This window comes from Psittacula echo (assembly GCF_963264785.1).
Source record: "Psittacula echo genome assembly, chromosome: 4".
Classification (NCBI taxonomy): domain Eukaryota; kingdom Metazoa; phylum Chordata; class Aves; order Psittaciformes; family Psittacidae; genus Psittacula; species Psittacula echo.
In genome coordinates, this window is record NC_137738.1 from 60,920,656 (window position 1) to 60,945,817 (window position 25,162).

Sequence of the window (25,162 nt, forward strand, 5' to 3'; positions counted from 1 at the left end):
CTAGGGGAGTTCCCAAACTGGAGATATGCTGCTAACATTGCTCTGTCTTCTTTAGCCACTAAGTGTTCACTAACAATGCAGGAAGTCCAGGTTTGGCTCCCTCAAGTATTTGAAAGGATGCAAATCCCTGGGACTGTCTGAATCTTCAGAAAAATCCTCTTCACACAGGGATATAGGACACCAGGTCAGGAATGCCTGAGCAGGTAATGTTTCCCTCCCAGTAACTTTGTGGAACAGGTCCAGGTGTCCCACCTTTCTCCGCCGTAGTCTCTTGCAGACTGACTGACTTTTTTCACTGTTTTGCCATCTGTCTGAATGAATAATTCAGCATTTTGTGTAACAGCAGAATAGCTCAGCAGGAGTGGCCAGCAGGGAGGTGTAAGGATACCCTGGCCTTGTGAGCCAGCTGGCTGCCTGCTGTGAGACCCAGATTTCTGAGTGATTTTCTGCATGCCTCAAGAGGAGCTTAGACTGAAAAGCCAGTTCTCTGCAGTCATGTTTTCAGGTGGCGTGTCCAATGCCCTCCCTCTCTTACACAGTTTTTTGACTTCCAAATGCCGGCTGTCACTTGGAGTCTGGGGGACATGTTGTTAAGCAATAAACATATCCTTGCTTGTTCTGACAAATTTTCACATTTGCCCCATTACATGTTCTCACCCACATACATTCTATAAACAGAAAAAGGCATGAAAATTAATGTCTCCAACAGTCACTTTCTAGGTAGAAGTCAACATATGCAGCTGGGTAGAAAGGTGCTTTAAATCATCTTATACATCTTTCCTCAGCGATGGCACTCTAGTTATGAGACAACTGTTTTTTCGACTTGCTCCGGAGGATGAGTTGCCTTTTAAACAGTTAAATATTTCTGTGCTGTTAAAGTAGCAAGTTGAAATGCAGGTGAGAAAGTTCAAAGCCAAGGTTGAAAGTTCAGTTTCAACTTCTAATTTTATGGCTTTTGTCATTTTGTGTCACAACCTAACAGTTGTTTTCACTTAGTGTTATTAAGTAATGCAGAGTTTGCTTATTAAAAATAGGCTATCTTTCTTTGTGGCAATGACAGTGAATTTCATTCTTTTTCACATCCTGTGTTAGATAATAGTTGAGAGAATAATAGATTCCAGGGACCTTTGATCCACCATTATTGTAAACTAAAAATACAACTTAATTTTTTTTTTCCCTCTGACCATAATGATTTTAACCTTGTGTACTAATTTGAATGGGCTTGTGGGGGCAGAGTCTTAAATGAGACACAAATGAAGGAAAAATTGCTAATGCTGCCACTGTATATCTAATGAGCACTGTGTAATAAACCATAACCTCTTCAACATTTCTGTGGAAAATGGTGTGATTATTTTGGATGGTTGGCCCTTTGTGTACGGCTCATTACCATCTGGCATAATGTGTATGATATAGCCTGTAATTGTCAACTCTTACTTGACATGCTGCCTTTAATAAATGTGGCTTGCATGGCTAGAACCTCCTAATGCTTATGTAGAAAACTGTAATTAAAGAAAATATGTATGCTTAGGTAAAATACACACCCTTATATACATAAAATAATTTCGTAGATCGTCTCTGTTTTCATTTATCTCCTGCTCTTTCTGAGAACACTTGTATGTATTCCCAGGTTAGTACAGCGCCAAATGCATTGCATTACCAATGTGGATACCTAAATGTGTGAAGACAGATATGAATCCTGAATGTAGGTTGTTTTCTCTTGCAGAACTTGCTTAAAATGGATTTTGAAATGTTTATTCTCTGTGCCGTAAGATAGAGTTAATGTATCTGTAGTAATAGAACAGGTTCCCAGCCTGGATTTGGATGCTCCTTCACTGGGAAGTAAGTGTAATGGGCAAAGTGGTGCTGATTTTGATATTTCTCCTGAATAAGGTGGCTGAAATAAATGCATTCGGAAATCCCAGTGCTTGAAAGCATCTAGATATCCTTAAAGGAAAATGGGCTTCTGGCCAGTAGTAAGTTTACAGATACAGGGACTAACATTATCTGCTGCCAAATCTAAGTTGTCTTTTGTTTATTTTCTGAAAAGTTTCCATCCCTTGGCTTTATGGTTTATGAATACATGAATAACTAAGAGACATAATTTTGATAGTCACATGGGCTTGCAATACAAAACAGGCAATAGGATTTCCCCAACTTTAATCAGCTTTAATACTTGTGCTTAAATGGGATTTCCTCAGGTATTACCTTCAATTGTGCCTTTGTCAAAGTCCATGGTTGCTCTTAATAATAGATTTTGGAAAGTGCCTTCACTTTATTCTTCTCTAGATTTGCTTACATCCAAGCTACTGGGTTTATTTTATCATTGCTTGATAATCTGAGTGTTTTCTTCTCTTGCGTTTGTTTTCTGTAGTGCAGATACAAGTCAATCTTATGGATTCGGTGTCAGCCTTCTACTTATTAAATAGTAGTTTCTCTCTTTGTCTGTTTTCTTTACTCTGATTATTAGTATGACTCTCCTCAACTTTTTCCTGATTTCCCAAATTCTTTTGGAATTAAGTTTCCCAGTAATGATTTTTACTGGCATCAGAAAGCCAGGGTTGACAGAAACACTACTTTTGCTAGTATTCTTTCCTTAAATGATCAATGGATCCTAGCTTTTTTTGACCACAGTGGTAACCTGTATCTTAGCTGATTATCTAAGATGATCTGTTCCTTCATCATTCTTCCACATTTTTCCAAACCTTGAGTGTTTTTCCTGAGAGTCCCTAGTCCTGTATGTATATGTGGTCTGCTTTCTGTAGTTCTAGTTGGGATCTTTTAACTGTTACCTTTTTTGCAGTTCATGTTTTCACTCGAACAAAGCATGTTGAACCAGCTCAGTTGACTCTGTGTTGAGGATGGTTCGTTCTCTTTGCTGTTTACCATCTCTGTCATTCCTTTTGTGCAAGTTCCTGAGTGCAAGTTTTTTGGGCCTACTAACCAAAAAATTTCAACTACTGCTGCTGTTATAAACATTATTCACTACTGGGCTGGAAGATATTTATATCTGTTGTGTAAATATATTGATTAAAAATATAACAGGCTTTCTAATATCCCTTGCCTTTATGTTATGTTTCTGCCCAATCTTACTTAATGGACCAATGCAGTTCTTAAAATTCTTCATGACATTGAGGGGTTTTTAGTATATCCTTTTTATAATTGCTTTTGCACAGCTCCCTGTCAGTCTCTGTGTTTTTCTCATTCATTCCTTCATCAGTTTTCTTACTTGCCTTGTTTCTCTGATTTGCATTTGTTGCTATCAGTTTTCCAGTTTGTTTGAGCTAGAGAGGGAAGGCATTATAGCTGATTTGGCTTGGTCTAAACCACTTTTTTTTTTTTTATTTTTTGTTTTGGTTTGAATCAGCTTAGTCTTTTTAACTGGGGAATTGTGGCTTTTTGGTCATGTATCAAAATATTCTCAAATAGTTTCCAAAAAGTATTCACGTTCTTCTATTTAATTTATCTAATCCATTCAGCTTGTTTTATCATTGGAAATATTGCTTATGTATAATACTATATGCTTCTGAATATTATGTCATATTTATAAAGAATGTATACTGGTTTTGATTAAACTGTTTTCATACAACAAATGTATTGAGATCACAGTCACTTATACGTAAATTTTTAGTTCTGTTATGAACTCTTTGTAGCAAATTAAATTTTTAATAGGGATTTCAAGTTGAATGCAACATTTCTTCAGCTAGGAAATTTCCTTTTAGAAATTCAAACTGGTGAGAATACATCAGATTGCCAAACTACATTATTCAGAATATTCAGTATTCTCATGTACTATCTGCATCATCATTTGCAAAATGGGAAAAGCAGGTTTTTAAAGAAGTAAACATCTTAGCTCTTTCTATGACTTGATGTATTACTGGATATGGTTTAGATAATTGTTAGTATAATCTATAGCAGACAGCAACTAGAATTTCAACTTTTATTTGTTAGAAGCTTAAGTCTTGGTAATTGCCTTATAAAATGACAATATTGCATTTGACAGTTTTACTTCATTTTGGAATGTGAATCTTCCCATAGGGATAACCAGTGATTTTTAAATGGGGATTACAATATGTGATTTTAATAATGTCAGATTTTAATAAATTTGACAATATGCTGATAAATAAGTCGCTCTAATTTTTATTAGAGGTGATTTTTTGGTGTTTGGTTTTTTTGTTTGTTTGTGTTTTTGGTTGGTTTTTTTTACCATCAGTGTCCAACTAATCCAAGAAATCTTTTTCCAGATACCTTATTATTTCTTTCTTTACATCTTCAGATGAATAGTCTTGTTTATTTCCTTTGGTTTGATAAGTTAGATTAAGCTAGCCAGCCCTCCTTTAAAAAAGAGAGAGGAAAAAAATTATCTATAAAACTTAAACTGCTAAGCTACTTTTTTTTAATAATACTTACGTAAGTACTGGTGCATGTCTAGAGTCTGCTTTTCTTCTCTAGCCTTGTAGAAAGGGTCTCTAAGAAAAGGAAGAGTAATTGATATCTCCCTTTTTAGCACTTTCTAGTGCTTATGAAATCTGAGCTGACTGAGCTATAGATGTCTCTCATATCCTTGCCTATGGGGCTTTTTTTAAAAAAACATACCTAGCCTTCCTGCCATGTCTCACATCTGAGCAATGAAAAACGTTCTTTTAATACCTGTCCCCTGTAGAATGTACTTTGCATTCTTCTCGCTAGTGAAGTTGTAACATGACAGAATTTGTCTTGATAGCAAGCGTATCTGGATTTCTTACCTTGTCAGCCCAGCCCTTCTGCTCCTCATCCGTTCACTCATCGGGATTGTCACTGCTTTTCTGGATCTTACAATGGTTAGATACTTCTTACTGTGCAGGCTTCCTCTTGATATTCTCTTCCTTATTGGTCCCAGCCTGCATATCTGCCTCCAAGTCCTGGAAGACATGAGTCTGACTTACTGATTCTGGTGGTATTTTCCTGCTGGCTTTTCTGATTAACACTTTTTCTTTTAAATTGAACTTGAGGTAGTGATTCTTACCAGGTCTTTGTCTAGATTCCCTCACCTGCTTCCCAGAGTTGATGCTTTTGCTTCCAGACTAGAAATTTTCTTTTAGCCTGTGCGATTTGAAAGGGGAATCACTGTGATGATGCCATCCAGCGAAAGAAAAATGTGCTGTGCTGTAGGCTGTGATCATTATTACTTTGCTGGCCACTAATGCCAAATACAGGAGTAAGCCAGATAGTCTTCAGACTCAAGTTCACCAGTTAGGGCTTCATTTGCTGGTAGATGACAGTGCAGATATGAATTGCTTGCAGTTCACTGCAGGCAGGTGGCTCCAAGGTTTTGAGGGCTCCTAGCCATGCTGTAGTGACACAGTGATGGCTGTCTTTGCACATCAGTGGCACTAGTTAGAAACTGATAGGCGAACTTTCAGTTGCTGTCTGGAGAACAAAGGGCAAATTGGTTGTTCTGTGGTAGACCTAAATTAATTATGATTCAAGTGAAGACTATCAAAACCCTTCTTCATAATTCCTGTGTTAAGAAAAGGAAGAGGAGCTGGACTTCAAGTGCCCCTTTCCCTCATCCGCCGACTACCCATGGTGCTTAGGGAAACTGGCTTCCTGAATTCAAGTGAACATCTGCCCACTAAAAATCAAAACATTTTCAAGTCTTATAATGGGCTGAGGGAAGAGCTTACTAAGGCACATTAGGGGGAAAAGAATTTAAGCACTATTCAGTGATAGGGGTGATACAAACAAAAATATAGTATCTTTTCAAGAATAAAGAAGGAAAAATACATGATGAAGTATCGGTAGAAGTTTAACTTCAAAAGCTGCGATGCTAAGAAGGGGGAAAGAAGATGAAAGAGGTAAGATATATAGCTGGTTTAAAAATAAACTGATTGACATGAATGCAGTTAAACAGCGTACTTAGTAAAGTTCATAGAACTGTTGTCTTTCAACTTCCTTTATCCCTCAAGTGGAAGATGACCCTACAGTAGCTTAGTGACCAAGATGGAAGGAACCAGGAAGAAGTCGTAGTCTCTGACCTCGTTAAAGGATAAGAGTGGGTAGATATTTTCTGCTGGATACAGGTCATGCAATGAATAGTTGGTATGTGCTTAAGTCTTTCTTTATCCTAAACATTTTTCCTGTTTGTGAAACCACAGCACCTGCCATACATGTTCACTGGTTTAAACACATTCCCTCCCCACCCTGCTTTTCTTTCTGTTCGTTGGTCACAAAAAAAAAGTAAAATCACTTACCTGCCCAAATACATTGTCAGTTCTTAAGATTACTACTTTAATTCTTTAGTCAGTGCCTTTTTGTATGTAATTTTCCTCAAGAACTATTTTATTTCTCAGATTTGCAGATATATATATATATTTATTATAGTTGTCACTGAAACAGAATGGATGTTGGTATGTCTTTTTATTTTTAATCCCAAGTATAAGGGTTTTCTTCCAAATTTATCTTTTGTATATTGACATTCACAGACAAAACAATCAGATCTTGGGTGTATAATGTTAGTCGCTTTAATTCAAAAGTTCAGTGATGAGAGTTCTTAAAAAATTTTTGATTTATCAGTTCCATGTCTTTGTATGCTGCAGCTGCTTCCATTGCTGAGAATTTTCGAATATGGATTTTAGTGGCTAATTTAAGTCTTTGATCCGTTTCTGTGAAATAATATGCCTACTATTAATATTTTAAATTATTTAATGATTCTTTGCATAACCTATCATCTTTTTAGAGGGCCAGTGTAGTTCTGTTAGTTGATAATGAAAGTTAAACTGACTCAGGCTTTCTTGCTATTAACTGAGAGCTTGAGTTTCCATTGCAAATATTGCAGAGGAGTACTTAAGCTAAAGTACTCTTCTTTTCACAGCAATACAATTTCACTACATAATGTTTCTATTTTATCATATGTTTTGCAAAATGCTATTATTTCTTTTTAGAGTAGGACTTGAAATTGGGGACTGAAGTCACGTATAAGAGCTCTTAAAGAGATCACACTGGCTGATGTTTCATAGCTCCAAATCTTTAAAGATAGCACAAACAATAAAGAGAGTATTCAAGATGCCAGGAAGGAAGTCTGCAAAATTAATTTTTAAAAGTTGCAATGGAAATTTACTATCAAAACCTATTTTGTTTTCATGGAATTTTGTTTCAGTATTTTGCCGGTCGCCTTTACTATGTCATACAGTTTTGTGTAGGCTTTAAAATTCGTGATGTTCATCATTTAAAATTTTGTGATGTTCAGCATGAGATGTTCATCTCCATAATAAAGACTATTAGTGATACTGTGTGGTGAGGCAGACTCCAAGGCATATGAATAGGAAATTTGAATCCAAAACAAAACTGTGAAATGAAAAAATGATTTTTTCTTTTTTTTTTTTTTTTTTTTACGTAGAAGCATATTTACAGCGTTTCTTCATTAGTTCTTTATTTTCCTCTATAGATGTAGTACCTGTGTGAGTGTAGGGTTTCTACAGAAGTTGTGTACCTTACTTTGGTGTTGCAGCAGCAGGATGTTGCAGCTACTGTGGTAGTTAATAAGGACAGATGTAAAAGATTCTTTGAAGTCTGCTCAGCAAAGTTCACCAAAACATACTTAAATCTCAGTGATCTGTGTGCCTTCTTTGGGGAAGAGGGGCAAGGGGAAGAAAGAAGTTGCACTTGGTTGTCTATATAGCCTAATTTTGCAATTTTCTGTGATTTTCCTGCAAGCTGGTGTTTCACAGTCAGAGAGTCAATATAGCTCCAATGGACCTTGCTGAGTAGTTTTTTGATTGCTAGTAAAGTTAGTGGGTCCTTTGTACTTTCTAGAATGACAATTACAGCTTGGAGCTTCCAGTCTAAGAGATACTTTGTATCAAGCATTTTACAGAGATCTAGGTTAGATATCCTGGTACTAGAAGTGGGGGAACACAGAGTCAAGAGCAGAAGAAGAGGCTGCTTAGATACTGTTCTCTTTTGCACACTACAAGCAGTAAGGGTCTGTGTATTAAGATTTTCATTAAATGTCCTGGGTTCAACTGTAACTGTTATTTTTCTCCTTCTTAGTAGCTGGTGCAGTGCTGTGTTTTCGACTTCAGTCTGGGAACGGTGCTGGTAACACCAGTGCTTTTAGTTGTTGCTAAGTAGCGCTTACTCTGATAAAGGACTTTTCAGTCTCATGCTCTGCCAGTGAGGAGGGGAACAAGAAACCAGGAGGAAGCAGAGACAGGGCACCTGACCCAGACTAGCCAAAGGGGTATTCCATACCACAGCATGTCATGCCCAGTATAGAAACTAGGGGGAGTCACCCGGAAGGAGATCGCTGCTTGGATTGGGCTGGGTATCGGTCGGTGGGTGGTGAGCACTTATATTGGGCACCACATGTGTTTATTGTTTTCTTTTCCTTTTCCCCTTTTAGTTCTGTAGTCTCTCCCCTTGTTATTTCCCTTATCATTATTATTATTGGTGGCAGCAGTAGTGGTTTATGTTACACCTTAGTTACTGGACTGTTCTTATCTCAACCCGTGGGATTTACATTCTTTCGATTCTCCTTCCCATTCCTCTGGGAGCAGGGAAGGGGAAGAAGGGAAAGAGTGAGCGAGTGGCTGGGTGGTTCTCAGTTACCAACTGGCCTTAAATCACAACGGAGTAGGGCAAAAAAAGATAAAGAGAGCCAAGAACAAGTCTGAGGATCTTACCAAAAATGGGGAGAGGTGGGTGGAAAAGTATTGGTAGATAGTAATTGACTTGAAAGAGTAAAGAGCCAGTATGTCCTGCTTACAGAAACAGAGGTTGTGGAGTCTCCATCCTTGGAGATACTGAAAAGCTGCCTGGACATGGTCCTGGGCTACCGTGTCTTGGTGGCCCTGCCTGAGCGGCAGGGTTGGACTAGATGGCCCCCAGTCGTTGCTTCCAACCTCAGCCTTTCTGGTATCTTAGTTGAGGCGGGAAGGGTGGGCTGTGTTTCACAATTAACTCTGGTTAAGTAATGCACCTAACAGCAGAACTTGTACCTGTTCATGATCTATCAGAACTTCTTAGTGCGGTACTGCCCAAGTCTCTGTACCATCCTTTTTGGAATTCCTGCACATGGGTTGATTTTTTGGAAGAGGAGAAAGAAGAGGACATTAGGGCACATGTGGAGCACAAAATGGTATCATCTCTTGAAACATGTTGTCTGTAAGTAGAGTCTGGGATATTTGGTGATGACTTGCAGGGAGTGCTTACTTCAGAGGCAAAGGCTGTGGAAATATATTAGCATTTGGTGAAAAAGCTTTCCCGGTTCTTAGCCTGCTTCCATTCAGGAACTTCAGGTGTTTTAAAAATACTGACTGTTTTCTCAGTACTGCCTTGCTATGTAGGTAGTTTTTGTGGTAACCACTTTGTTGTCTGAACACAGGCTGTGGAACAGGAACAGGATGGAATCAGTAGGAGTCCATAATCCCATTGCCCTGTTGTTTCTGCTTTTGTACGCTGTCATATCTTGTTGTTCTAAGTTCAGCAGTGCATAAACATTTTTTTTATTTTGAGATTAGCTGCTTTCAAATACAGAATTATTTAATCACTGACTTGTACTTCAGATCAAGAAAGCTGTATACAGTATTGCTTTAACCATTCAATAGTGACTTGATAACAGCAGGGTTTTTTTGTGGGATGCTAGCCTTTACAAAGTCATGTCAAGAACCCTCCTGTATCTGTAGCAGTGCTGTGGACTTCTTATTATGCCTGGACATTATGGAGGTTCTCACAAAAAAAGTACAAAGGAATCTATTGCCTGGGATTTCTGCAGTAGCTTTGGTTCTTATATTTTTAGTTTGCTAAAGAGAGAGGGTGGAACAGCAGTGTATAAGATCAGAATTAGAGGCAGATTATCTCCCTAATATGGTTCTTGTTAGCACAGATAATATAAATACCGTTTGGAGAACAAATGGATTATGGAAAAAGAAATTAAAACATCCAGATCCTGAGCATTTGGAAAGCATGACACTGATGTATTTGTGTAACCTTTTCATGAAGAGTGATGCTGAAGTCAAAGAGGGGATTTTGATTTCCTTCATTAAAAGCCTATTAAATGAAGAAATAGGACAGTCGTTGTTTTGCTTCAATAGTTGGGGGTCGCGGAGGCGGGCCTGATCTCCTCAGGATATTAATGCCTGCTTTCAGCTGGGGGAAATGAGCCGTCGCTTGAGTTAGCTGCAGCTTTATGTGCTCGTCACTAGGGATCCCCATATGTCCTGGGATCTGCGGCAGTCGGAAGTGGCAGAGCTCTGCAGCAGAGAGCAGAGGGCTCTCATTGCTATTCATAACAGGTAGCTCGGCTCAATCTGCCCAGAGCCAAGTCTGTTTCATGTTGATCAGCTGTCCATCTGATAACCCGAATTGATATGGACATTTCCTCCAAGGGCTGCCCTGGCAATGACAGCAGGAGCATCGGGATGTCTTGTTAGTCTTTTTCTCCGAGCTTGAAATTTTATTAACCCTTTGTTAGAGCTGAGCCAAATATGATAACAGTACTGTGGCTGTAGGTTGTGGGAGTTTCTCCCTAGCCTCTTTGAAAAACAACGTCAACCTTCAGTTCTATTGTCTACATGGAGAATGGCTGGATGTTCTGTTTTCAGGTTGTTTTTCTTTACATGGAGCAAAAATTGTGAATTATCAAGGCAGTTTTAAAAACAACTTAAGTTTTTGTGTGAGTGTGTGATAAAATGTGTTGGGAACCTCTGTTTATCCTCATGTCCCAGCTCATCTATCTTTTGCATGCCTGCCCAGGCTCTACTAGCTCTTCTCTCTTGCTAATTGGCACAGATCACTGGCCTGAAACAGTTGCTGCTGGCGTTCTTCGCAGGTCAGAAATATTTGGGGCAGAAGGTTACTTTAAATTAATATCATTCGATGTGGTTGCAACACATTTGCACTGTCCTGAGGAAACTGTATTAATTTACTCAGTACTGTGCTGGTACTGAGGCAGAATCTAAGCTGAGCATGTGTGAGCAGGTGTAATGTATGTGATGGTATGGAGCAGTTTGGTTACTCAGCTCCTGGTCGCTTCTTGAATAAGCACAGGGAGCATAATACACCTTTGTACTAGGGTACAATTTGATTTGAACTTTAGGACCTTTTAATCATCTGTCTAGTTGAGAGCATGCATTGAATTTCTGCTTATATGTGAAGTCTCCCTGACATAAAGGGAACTGCTTGAGTCAGAAAACATGTGAATGTGCTGAAGATTTCCAGGGGGGAAAGTCTGTGTGTGTCTAGGTTTGCAGCATTAAGAGAATGCTCCAAGTTGCTCAGTTCCCCCCTCCACTTGTCCCTGCTCAGTTATTATGTCTGTTCATTGCCCTGTTGTAGTTCTGAGCTAAGGTGACATCTCTGGGCTCTTTGGAGTGACAGTCACTAACTAGCAGGGTCTACAGGGTTGAATTGTGCAAAGAGGGGAGGAGAGGGTTGTGCTAATGACTCTTGTCATGCCTTTTCCAAAAATGAAAATAAACAGAGGGCAAGCCCCTATGGGATAACCTTTGTGGCCAACCTCTCACAGGGATTTGAACCCCTAAATTCAGGATGTGGCACAGTGTGTGTTGGAATAAGAAGTGATTTGCAAACCTATCCAAATAAAATTTGTTCTGCCCCTTTGCTGGACAATCACCTCTGCTTCTTCTGACTAAAACAGCCAGTTAAATATCATTAGTACGGCTTTAAAATGTTCAGCTGTTTCTCCTCTCCTCCCTGTGCCTCCCTCTTCCCCCTCTCTCCTCCCCCCCCCCCCCTTGGTATTATTGGACTGCAAGGTATCCTGTTATTAATTTAACTCTAATTTGAGCAGTCATTGACTGCAGCATTCTTACGGTGTTCGGATCAGCCTGCTCGTGACTCCCCTGCTGATATGTTCTTTGTTCCTTCCCATCAGTTCTTTCTGCTTGGTAATTTCTTCATGTCAGTGTCCCTCAAGCTTCTAGAAGACAAAGCAAAAAAAAAAAAAGAAAGCACCATGAAGACTGTATTGATTACTTAGCTTTGTTTTGCGAAAGAATTTAAACAAATGACAGCTCCAAATGGAACCTGTGGTACCTGCAGCTTACCTGGAAATACACAGTGATAGTTCTCTGTGCTTAACACCTTCTGGTTGTGGCTTCTGGAAGTGCATAAAAGAACTACATGATAATTCATAAAACATCTGTTTAGCACATGTGGTTGGTTTTTGTTTGGGTTTTTGTGGGTTTTTTGGTTTCCCCTAAGAATATATATTTTATTGATAGTGTCAAAAATAAGTGTACTTTTTCTTTGCTTTCAGTCAAAGAAGTCTGGCTGAGATTACAGAACTGATCCACACTGCCTTTCTGGTGCATCGTGGCATAGTGAATATTGGTGAGCTCAAGTCCTGCGATGGCCCGCTGAAAGATATGCAGTTTGGAAATAAAATGGCTGTTTTGAGTGGAGATTTTCTTCTAGCAAATGCTTGCACGAGCCTTGCACAGTTGCAGAATACCAAGGTAAAAAGAAAAAAAATCTACTGACAGAGCACGTAACAACTAGTGACTCTTCCGAAAGAGAGGCCCTTTAAAAAATCAGCAGTTTGCATATGTCTGCATATATGGAACATCCTTTAAAGATGAGCATACTTACGTTATAACTCTAGGTGGGTTGACAGGCTGCTGCTGCTGTTGTGAACATGTTTACCACTGCCCTATAGGATTACTGTGGTGATGTCCTCAGTATACATTCTGAAGCACTGTGGTAATGGATAAGTGGTTCATTTGGTGAATTTAACGTACATGTGGTGGCATGCTTATGACTACACCACCTCTGGCAGACTGCTAGCTGAAGACATGTTTGGTTTTTTATTTTGTTTTACCTTATGTTTTGTGAAGGGTTTGTCAGACTTAGGGAATTCTTGGGGGAAAAGGCTTCATTGCTTTGTCTACACAAATGGATGCCCCCGTGTTTGCCCTATTAATGTGGATGTACTGACTTCTAAAGGGCAGCTGCAATCCAGCTGCTCAGCCAAGCTCTTTGAAACTTTACAAGTTTTTCATGACAAACAAATTGTATATATGCATGATCTTAGAAAATGAGCCTGATGGAGACCTTAAGAGATCATTTTCTACTGGGTTCTTCTTTTCCCCAGATAGGATCAGCTACAACAAATTATTCTTTATGTGTTTGTCTAGCTTGATTTAAAACTTCCCATGGTGGAGATAGATTCCTGGGCATCCCTGTGCCAGTCTAGGGTAACACCTAATTATGTATATGGCTGAAGAACTTAATGTACCATCCTAGTGGAAACAGCAAACAGTTCATTTTCGCAGAGGTGCTCTTCATACGTCTGAAGATTGCTGTACATCCTAATGTAAATAAATGTTTGCCATGCATGCAGTTGTCAATAGTCAACATAGTAATTTTAATCATGAGCTTAAGGAGTCTATGTTTTTAGATTCTCATGCTAAAGCTCCTCGTGATGCTGGTTGAGTATTTCTGTACTGCTTTGATCATGAGTGTGACAGTTTCCTTCAAAAGTGGTGTCATTTTGTAACATAGAGCTGAGAATCCAGAGAAGAGACAGAAAATTAGATGTCAGTCTGCTGGAATAGTGAGTTAAGCCTTTATGGTGATAACTGGTAGTAAGTACTGAGAAAAGTTTTAAATAGTGCAAAAATTTAGTCATATCATAACCAAAATGGGGTGCAGTTGATTTTAGCAATTATTGCTGATTTGTACCTGTTTATTTCAATTTTTTTTAATACTTAATAAGATTCCTAAGATGGAGCAAAGGATTTAACCCTACATCAATTTTTTGTTTCAACATAAGAGGAAACTTATAAAATGTCACACCTATTACTTTGCATTTAGTACATCATTAAGTATTGCAGCAGGAATATAATCCCTGAAGACTTGCCAGGAAACAAGCCTACAGTGAAATGAAGCACAAGTGCAAAGATACACTTTTTTTTTTCTTCTTTTTTTTTTTTTTTTTTTCCAAAGCAGTCATTATACCGCATGTTGGAAAATTCTGCCAAAACATTTTAGCACTTTTTTTTTCATTTTTCTGACATCTAAATACTTTCATAGCTTCTACATACGATAAGTGGGATGCCATTATGGAAACTGATTGACTTAGTAAATTATGCTTTTTCATACATCTAACCCTACTAGCAAAGTTAGAAAAAATTGAAGTACAAGCTATAGAAATCTCTTGACAGGTGCAATGATTTAAACATACTGTATTTATTCTTTTGTAAATGATGAATTTTCAAATCTGGCATCTGTTTTTCAGCAGTGTGAAATAACTGTGACTTTTTTCCTTCATAATGTTTTGTTTTCTTTGATGTAAAAAGTAAAAATCACAGTACTGCTTCTTTGCTGGCATTTACTTGGTAGCTCAGCAAATTGGCTAATGAAATGAGCAACGTTATATCGTTACATGCACGGTACTGACCATGGTAGGTTGTAACCTCTATAGGCATGTGTAGCTGTTGTATAGACTAGAATTTAACATAAACGGAGACTTAACATTAACTGAACTGAGATAATTTTATTGTGGTGTTAAACTCTAGTCTGAGCTTGTGTATGATGCATTTATCTCTGTGCTTCTCTCGGGGCTGACAATTAGATGTGAAATTCTGTAGTTGTAATGAAATGCAGAGCTATTTTATAATTGCCAAGGGTAAAATCAGCAAAGTCAATTATTTTCCCTTAGGCTTTTCCCTGTAGATATTAAAAGGCTGCAAGGTAATTGCCTTAGGTAACACTTTGATTTTTAAATAACATTAAATATAGGAGTTGTTGTTGTTAATTCGTAGTAATTTTCCACTTGCTACTGTTGTAGAATCTATCTGTAATGATGTTAACAAGATTTGAGGCTCAGGGCTCGTGTTTTTGGGGGTTTCTTTTAAACTTATGCTCATACTTCTTGTATGTTACTGAAGTTATGCAAAAGAAGGGTTGGGGTGGTTTTTTGTTTTGGTTTCGGTTTTTATTTTAATATCTGAGCCTCAAGGACTCTAGATTTCTTGAAGTGTCAGTTAGGAAGCCTCCTGTAAGCTAAATTCTGCTGTTGTACTATTATAAAGTTATCTAAAATTTTGTTTTCTGAACATGCAAAATAATTCAGAAAGAATTCAGAAGAAATTCTCATTTTCTACTTTGTGAATTTATGGGGCATTAATTATGATTACAAAGTTGGTATTGACTGTGCTTTAAAATAAAGAACTGAAGGTCAGATGTGTGTGCATGCTGCATTTCTGTAATTATGGCAGAGTTCTACATCTATTCAGATAAAAGCTTTAAACTGAACAGTAATTTCTTCAGAAACCTTTTACAGCTACAAAGCATTAGATTGATCAGATCACATGTACTTACAATCCTTTTATACATTCATGTTAAGGTTTTGATCTCCTTATACAAACTATCCATTCTGTATTTCTTGGTCTACTTTGTATTTTGGATGGTGGCTTTTCTTGGCCTGCTGATTGTGGTGATAAATTGCATTTGAAGATAATATGGGTAAAAATCTTATTTCAGAGCTGCATCCTGTAGCAGATTGTACACTGCTAACCCATGGATTTTAAAACAGAATTGAGTCCCAAGATGAATTGGTTGGGATCTTTTAGTAGACGGTGTATCAGCAGTGGGTTTAGGAACAGTGGGCCTTTAACAAGGAAAGGCATATTTGGTTTTTGCTACTTAAATAGTAGTAATGCCTGGTAATGAGCTGGTTTATTGGATTGGGGTGTGTTTATGTGGGATGATGGTATTATTTTGAAAGGTTTTCTCATTTTGAGGGTGCAGTGCTTTGATACTAGGATTGTAATAAGGTATTTGTAATAGTCATCGCAAACATGTAGATGTGGGAGAGATGGAAAAGCATGTTTGCCTAATAAAATAGGACACCTCCCAACTATCTTGTGGCTATATGCAGTTTTAAGTAAATATGTGAATAAATCATTAAAAAGTGTAAGATGATATGTTTAACTGTTGGTTCTTTGCTGCCACGAGAAGGTACTATGTCTTTAACATTTGTTATCTTGCTTTGCCTAGCCAAGGCTATTGGTATGAAACTGATAACAGCAACTTTTGTTGTTTGAAAGTCCTTTACTCTGGTCTGGTGGCATTCAGATGCAAACACAGCAAATGTAATAAGCATTAATTCTGTCATCTATCAGATAGATAAATGATATGGACATTATAATTATGTGTGAATATTAACTGTGATATTATCAAGTAATGTGCTTTTTCAGTGTATATCACAGATAAGTTGGAAGCCTTTTGCTTCCTAGAGTATTAGAATCATCAGTTGTCTTATGCAGCTATGGAGAAGGTGTATAAAGATATAATTATGACCAGTTTTGATCCTCCTGTACTTGGAAGACAGTGATACATAAAACTTCAGAAGGATGAAATTATGCATTTTAATGCAATGCCTACTGTAATGTCCTGATGACCAAAGAAAATGATAAAATAGTATGTAAACATATTGCTTGCAACTCCAAAAATTGGTAGGAAGGCATCCTTTTGTATTTAAAAAAAAACCAACAGACCCCCCCACCAAACCAACCGAAACCTCATCACCAGAAAGCAGCACAGCCAAACAAAAAAATAACCCCAACCCACCCCCAAAGCAAAAGATAAAAGAAAAAAAAGCAATCCTACCCCTGAAATACAGGCAGTGGTAGTGTTCTCCGTACTTCTTACTGAAATCTTAAGCATGACTGTTTTCCCACTATAATTCATTGAGCTATTGTTGGAGTGATTAAATTATTCACAGAAGTGCTTCAAAATCTACAGCCTGAAAGCTTGGAATTGAATTTAAGAATCTTGTCTATCAATGCGGAGCTTTGCCAGAAGACTGTATTATAGAGCATTGTTTTATTAAGCATTATTTGTTTATAAATAAACCATACCACAGATGTAGTACTTATATACTGGATGCATTTCCTTATGTTAAGTTTATGTGTTCTTAAAGGCATAAATGTGTTGTTTATGTGTATGTGAACACAAGGCCTATTTGGTAAACAAGTTAGTCATATAAATCTTCCTATGTCTTCCTATTGCAACAATCTGAATGTACCTTGTGCTTCATAAAAGAACTGCTTGATCTTCAACTACGGTTTCTACTTCTGCTTGATCAATTTTAGTCCTATTGGAAAAGCTGTTTTGAACTTGAGTGACTTGGTTCCTTGCTGACCAGTGAAGAATATGGAGAACATCCCCTTTCTGGAATTATGCCCATTGCTTTTTTTGATGTAAATTGACATTTTTGAGTATTGACAAAGTTAGAATATACAATTTTAATTTTTAAGCATAATTAAAAAAAGTTAGTACTTGTATCAGGCTTTATTTTGCCTTGAATGATGCCAAGAGAAGAACATAATCTTTTAAAAGAGGTATTATAAGTATTAAAACAGTGAGAAATCATGGGTTGGCTAAAGAAATTATTCCCAGGATCAGTGGCAGTTTTATGGTCCTTTCTTCAAAACTAAAAACTTACTGTAAAGGACATGAAGAGTGAGTCCCATCAAGAATCCTGTAAGAAATACCCTTTTTAAAAGAAATGACTCCTTGCCAGTGTAAAGGCAGCCATTGACTTGTAATAGGTCCAAATTATTGTCCCCTAGAACTGTTCTTTACATTTTGTTTGAGGTGAGTAGAAAGTGCTTCTTGGTGGTAAAAGTAAGTGTGAGATGAGTTATTTTGAGAGCAATGAAAGTTATTTTGAAAGAGCTATTCTTCGTTATTTTCTCTGGTGGAAAATTTTAACCATAAATCCTACTAAGTATATTTATGTTACATTTTACGTAAAATAAACAAAGAGCCTTAATCTGAATTTTCCTTGTGAGATTCTGTAGCTGATTGATGAGAGAAGGCAGGAATAAAGAACAATGGAGAAAAGGTGAGAATCAGGAGTAATGTGTTTGCTCCCAGTTGCAGTGTTAATAGGGAAAAACACAAGCTGCTGATAAAAGCATTTTCAAATCAAAGTGTGTATTTTTTTTTTTTTTTTAATTATTTTAACTTTTCACTTCTGCTCATGTATCCTTTTTCTTACCTGATACAAGCTGCTGTTAGAGATAAGTACCTTTAAAATGATCAGTCCACAGAGCAGCTAGGTGACACTGAGGCATGAATTTGATAAGAAGTAGAGATCAGATTAGGTTGAGACCCACGTTATGAAGTTAGATAGTGAAGTTCAGTTCTTTTGGAGGGGGGGGAGGGGAAGGGAAAACAACCTCCACAATTTTTTCTAGAAAGCAGAATAAAGAGCTTTTCTGAAGTACATTACCATGTCTGTCTTGCTGTACTGTCCCAAGTCACTGTTTGATGATAATTTACTGGACTAAATTGGGAGTGTGAAAGTATCTATATTGCTGAATATTTTTATTCTAATTTAGTATTTTAGAGTACTACATGGATGTGTCTAAAAAACTGACACTGCTGAAAACTGTGGGTAAGTTTAAAGAGCTCAGAATTTATTTATGGAGAAGTACATATAAGGAACACTCTTGTCTGGGTAAAGGGGGAGAAGAAAACTGAGGAAGAATGTAATGTTTTTGAATCTTTAATGTAACATAGAATCACGGCATGGTTTGGTTTGGAAGGGACCTTAAAGATCATCTAGTTCCAAGACACTGCCATGGGCAGGGACACCTTCCACTAGACCAGGTTACTCAAGGCCCCATCCAACCTGGCCTTGAACATTGCCGGGAATGGGGCAACAACAGCAATGTCGTAAGACAATGTAGCCATCCTGATGGCATTATTACAAAATAAAGCTCTTCCTTGGGCAATCCTAAATAAGCAGTTCTGTGTCTTAAAATATTGAGATACATTCTCAACATTTGCATACAACTTAGCATATATTTTATTGGGGAATGCAAGAACAGTTCTGAGAAATGAGTTGTGATTCATACATAATTATGAATCAATTCTTAAAACTGTTACTTGTTTTAATAATTATTTTTAGGGTGCAACAAAATTTACAAATTTGCATCTCTTTCTGAGAGATAAATTTGGTTTCAGTTTATCTTAAAGTAAAACATAAAAGGAGATCATCATTCAAACAAACTTTATGTCCATTTAATGGACGTATTGTTTTTCCTGCCCCATGTTCTTGAACATTGGCGTTTTTAATAAGATTTTTGTACTGAAGTTTTGTTGACAGTCATGTGAAGTTCATTTGGTAGTAAAAAGGCAATCTTTATAATAGCCGATGGAGGTATATACGCACTGGGGGGAATCCTATATGTTAGAGATAAAAGTGAAAATCTATTGGAATCAATACTTAGTAATCAAATTTTTCCCACTTGACCTTAAAACTCTTGTCTAGCATTTCTGTTGTCATTAGAGGTAACGGTTCTTGTGATGGTGATGATAAAATTGTGGAATGATGCTAGTGAATCTCCTGATTAGCGTGCTGTGCACTTCCCATTGCCCCACATTTTTTATTTTTTTTTTAAGTTAATTTATAGTTCCTAAACTAACACCTGAGCATATGAAGCATTTGGTTTTCTGCATCTTTTGCACATTTTTGTCTATTGCACTTTTGCTATCTCTAACTGATAATATAATTAAATATTTGTAAAAATTTCATTATCCTAGTGGCTGTCGTTATATGTTTGAAAAGTAATCTTTTTAAGAAGTTAAATTAGAAGTTTAAGTGACACAATTTATTAACTTATTAATTTAATTGAAATTCTAAAAATTGGCATAATCTGCAATTGTGGTAATAGGTTAGCAACAGTCTTCTGTTTGATCTGTAAGAGTTCTGTTGCTCTGCAGTGAATGTTGGTTTAGAGATTACAACCACTTAATGTTGTTTTAGTTACTATTCATTGCATTCCTTAAATAGTTCGTTTACCTTAATGGACTTTTGCACCTGTACCATTTTTTAAAGCTAATGCTTATGTTAAGCTTCCCCAAAGCTAGACTTCTCTGGGGTTAGTATAGGTCTGTATTGAAAGGGTTTATTTTTCTGTGGTTCTTGCCCATGGTACTGCTGGAAAAATTTATGTTTAGATTTCAATCTGTTTTCTGTCCTCCCTCTTCTGCATGAAAAAATAGTTAGGGAAAAAAAAAAAAAAAGTGGGTGGGAGGGATCTCAAAAAGAGTGATTTCTGCAACTTCCCTTAAGGCCATATATGACTTACAACCAGTGCCTTGTAGCAGAATGATTGCTGCAGAACATGGGAGGACTGCGATTGAGACTGATACCAAAATATATAATCATAGGTAGCATGGAATCATCAAGTCTACCATTGAAGCTCTTTCACAAAAATATACTGCAAAAATATTTTAAAAGCATTGAGGCATGGAGCTATCAAGAACAGAATTGTGAGTGCTTGAGATTCTGTCTTAATGCTACATGGACTGAGCAAGTAAACAGTCTCAGGGGAAAGTTATCCACTCAGTTGTGATGAATTTTCAATAGACTACTAAAGATTTTCATACTGGTTTGCACAATGTTCTTACCTCTGAATTACTGCACTATTTCCTCAACTTGCATTTGAATTTGCCTTCCACATAGTAGCAATTGGACACATCTTTCTGCTTCTCTGGTATGCCCAGCAGACCAAAGTCAGCGTTCACTGCTTGAGTTCCCAAACCGAATATCTGTTATTATTCCAGGTAAATACTGAGCTCCTCAGAGGTAAACCACACAGCTGCTTCTAAGACTTGGTTAAATGGTTCTTTTTCTGACAGAACTACTGTTTGTCTCATTCTAATTAACAGAATGGTCTGCAAAATACTAATGTTACCTATACATGAAAGCAAGAGGGTTTTTCAGAGATGACAAGCATCAGTGAAGAAGAAAGTGAAAACTAATTTGAAGAAACTGAAGAAAAAGCTGATTTTCTTGAAAGGCAAGCCAGAGGTCCTTCAGGATATCAAGATAATCATTATACCTGGCAAATGTGTTCTGGGTATTTGGGGTAGACGTGTCTGTCCATCTGTTTTCCTCCCTTAATGTATAACACTGACCTGACAGTTGTATAGTGGTGAAGACAAATGGCTTAGGAGTTGAAAGTGCTTGCAAGCTTTGAGATAAATATATGCCTATCATATGTGTTTGTGTGTGTAAATCAATTTAATTAAATGTTAAGGCCAAATTATGGAAGAAAAGTTCTTACTGTATTTTTTTAAAAGGCAAACCTCCTCACTTTACAAAGAAGAAGTTGCCTTTCAAAGATTTGAGGCAAACATTAAAAAGTGGCTATATTTGATATTTCCTTAACTGTTAACAAGAAACTGTATCCAAGATGCTGATCACTGCCAGAATATGTAGGAAATGGATATTCAAAAGAAAGTAACATTTATTCTAAGAAATCGAAGTAATGACAACTTGTGGGCATGTGATATTTTATTCTGCATGAGAATACACAGTGTGAGAAAGGACTCTCAAGAGCCAGCAGTTCTGCTGCTTCATTCACCGCTTAGAATAGGTATTGGCACTGTCTGGGTTTCTTAAAGCAGAGGTGTTCATTACAGCTCTTTTTTTCACAGCCATGAATAACCATCACGTGAGAATTCATTGCTAAATAGCTTTAGTTCATACACAAATTATAAAATTAAAATGAATTTTCACAAAGTTGAGGAAGGTGATGTCCTCCATGAGTGATATTTACCATGCCAACTTCATTCTTTTTATAGGTGAAGCAGTGGAAGATCACAAGTTCTGTTTTCTTGGCTTTATCTAAAGTCTGTTTCTTAAACATAGTAAGATTTTGAGAGTGCATAGTAGTATTAAAAAGTAATCAAATCTGTTCTGATTAAACACTGTCTTAACAATAGTATTTCAGACTTCTTTTTTTGAGTGAGGACTTAGTACAAATTAACAACAAATTTGGTTCTAGAGGTGGACTTTCATGACAAGGCAGTTGATACCCGGTTTTGCAGAAGGACTGGAGGTCACTGGGGTTAGTATGCACTCAGCTGTCCACTTGGAGTACAACTTTAACTGAGAATACACTTTTCAAAAGTGAAAATACGTTTTTGTAATGATTCAGTTGCAATTCAAAGCTGTTACCAATAGTGATAAAAATCTTAAAATTTTTCTGGATGGCCTTTCTTAGCATTCCCAAGAACATAACTGCTTGTAAAAGGACATCTATTCCCAGTACAATTAGTAAACTTAACCCTTCCCTAAAAGAGTATTTGGCACCAGCTTTGTAGCCTTGGTTTTATTATTTCAAAGACAAGAAAAATTGTTGTTGCTGCTGCTACAGATGTGAGTAGGCAAGATCAGCTGTGGTCCTCTTCCGCCACATCTGAGGTTGGAAGGGACTTCTTGAAGTCATCCAGTCCAAACCTCCTGCTCAAGCAGGGTCAGCTAGAGCAGGTTGTCCAGGACTATGTCCAGATGGCTTTTAAATATGTCCACAGATGGAGACTTCGCAGCTCCTTTGGACAACCTGTTCCATTGTTTGATATCCTCACAGTAAAGTGTTTTCAAGTGTCCAGATGGAATTTCATGTTTTAATTTGAGCCCATTGCCTCATCCTCTCAGTGAGCAACACTGAGAAGAATTTGGCTCCCTCCCCTTCATTCCTTCCCAGCAGGTGTTTATACGCATTGTGCTAGTAGGAGAGGTTAAAATATATGTGTCTTGTAAATAGGATAATAGATTACATATCTTCTCTTTTTGCGCTGCTGTGAAGCTTTTCTTTAAAATGAACCTTCCCAGGGTCAGATTTTTGATAAAAATGCCTTTACATCTGGAGTGGCTTCAGTGCGATAATACAGATAGTGCATAGAATTATGGCAGTAATGTAGACTAGTTAATTGTATTTTTAAACAAAATGCTGAGATATTTGACATCTTGTTGGCCATCAGGATGACTGAATCTTTGTATGAACTGGAACTGGTCATTAATATTAGTGGTTTGAAATTCAGCAGGATTTCTCTTAGAGTCTGGAGTCTGATTGCTGCTACTCGTGGTAGAGTGGGTTGTCGATTTGCTAGTTTAACAAACGTCTGCAGCTTTGTTTTGTTGATTTTCTGTGTCGAATGATAAATGGTATTACTTCTGATTAATGTTTATTCAGATACAGTCTATGCAAAATAGTTAATACCAATTGCAGGTATGATTTCTGTCAACTTGGAGCTGATCAGATCTTTTATTTTTTTTAATTCAGTTTAATCCACAATTCATTTGTGAACATATACCCAGCTTAATGGTTGTCTGCACCAGTGTGACTGGATGTAGTACCTGACAGCCATGCTTTTCTGCGTCATTTGTTGATGAGGAGGGTTTTATAGCTACAGAACCCTGTAGTCACTATACCTTCTTTGTTCGCTGTTCTGTACAGAAGAAAGATATGTAATGAAATTACCCTATCCAGAAGGGTCAAGCTGAAGATATTACATATTTCCCTAACCTACATCACTCATCAACAGTTGGTTGAGTACTTCAGTGAAAGGATTTGCTACACTGGATCTGCAAAGATATTAATAGACTGTGTGAGGTACATGTGGACATAGAGAAGAGAAAATTATATTTCTTCTGTTGGTTATGTTATTGATAGGAAAATGACTGAATTATGCACTAAAAGTCTTTATACTAATGAAAACCACTTCTGTGGATAGTATTGCATCAGCATTAAAAGGTAACTTAACACTATTGAAAATCCTTAGGGTAGACTCACCTTAAAGTAGGTATTTGACAATACTGAACAACATTCAAATTAACTGCTGCTGATTCTTTTGAAGGTTAGTTTTCTTTTTTTTTTTTTTTTTTATTTCCAGGAATTACCTTTTAACCAAGTAGTGGGTCTGGTGATGTGTTTACATTGCACATTGGATTTTACTAGTAATTTATTGTTGACGGAGTGAAGAAAACCATGGATGTGTTTTCCAGTAGTGTTTAAAACTTGCTAGAAAGCAATTTGCTGTGAGGAGTCCCTTCTGTGTGTTACAGCTAAGAGAGGGATGGCTTCAGAAAATGGTAAAGCTCAAGATGATTTCAAATAGCAAATCCAGTAGTATTCAGTAAACATCACATTAAAAAAAACTCTGTAGGCTGGCACACTTAGTTACCTGTATGACTAATGATGTTTGAGGAGATTACCAGGAAAAAAAACTGAATTACAGTGCTCTTGGAACTCCTTAGAGTTTTTGCTCCCTTTATTTAGGTATTATTGAACAGTCAAAATCCGATTTCAGCTGTTTACTGAATTTCATCTTTAGCTTCCTAGTGTTGCAATGTTTCGGCATCAAATGCAGGAGAATTTTTAATTTTAAGAACTTTTCATTAAATTTTTGAAAGTGGAAATATTTCCAAAAATTAACACCTGTTTGGGGAGGGAAGTCAAATGCAACCGAAAGAAACTTTTATCTGTATATGTAATGTTTCCTGACTGTCTAATTTTCTTTATTTGTATGGAGAAGTCTTGCTATGTTTCAAGTCTATGCTTCAGCAGCAAGTAGGGTCTGTCATAGCAGATGTGTGAGGAAAGAATATTGTTTCAACGCTAAGAAAGGAAAGAATTACTTGTGGTCCTTGAAAGGAATTTGGCAAAGCTAAGGAAGCTTGTCATATGGAAATTGGGCAGGATGAGGAACAAAGATACATCCCTTGCTGTGTTCTTCCTAGTGCGGTTTCCTGTCTTCACACAAGAGCTTCATCCTTTCCCTGATGTTCCCCTTGAAAATATCCAGTAGAGACTGAAGAGACACTGACTGTATTACTACTCTGAAATAGTGGTCTATGTAATCAGTTCCATTTCAGCTGCTGAATTTAAAATAAAACCACCACACATTGAATGGAGCTCAGATTCATTCTTTTTTTTAAATTAGAATGAGAAACAGGAAAAAATACATATGCAGTGTTATGTTGCAGTGAACTTTAAACAAAATATTTCAGAGACAACTAAAGGGAACAAAGTGCTTGAGTTGCTAAACTGATGGCAGCAATGTCTTCTTTTCATCCAGGGTGTTTAGAAATCTTGTGAAGGATAAGTGGGGCCCAGAATCCATTCTTTTCACTGTGCTTGAAGGAGTCTGAATCTTATTTTCTAACTCTGAAGAAAGTGTTCTACCAAAATGTCTTATAATCTGTATTTTCCTGCAGTCGTTCTAGATTTAAAAGTTCACTTTTAATTAAAATACACCTCTGTTTTTCGTAGAGATGGATTTCCCAGGGCAGTCAACTACAGCCAAGAAATGCGCTGCTCTACCTGTGAGAATGAACGCATGGCCCTATTTTGTG

The 25,162-nt window shown here is 37.2% G+C and overlaps 1 protein-coding gene across 1 annotated transcript in view; it reads left to right on the forward strand.

Moving 5' to 3' along the window:
* PDSS2 (decaprenyl diphosphate synthase subunit 2) overlaps window positions 1-25,162 on the forward strand; it is a gene marked incomplete at its 3' end in the record, with an annotated part of 118,407 nt that overhangs the window by 64,524 nt on the left and 28,721 nt on the right. The window contains exon 3 of the mRNA XM_080615259.1: window positions 12,257-12,455. Within this exon, the coding sequence (XP_080471385.1) occupies window positions 12,257-12,455 (199 nt within the window). The remainder of the gene's footprint in view (window positions 1-12,256; window positions 12,456-25,162) is intronic.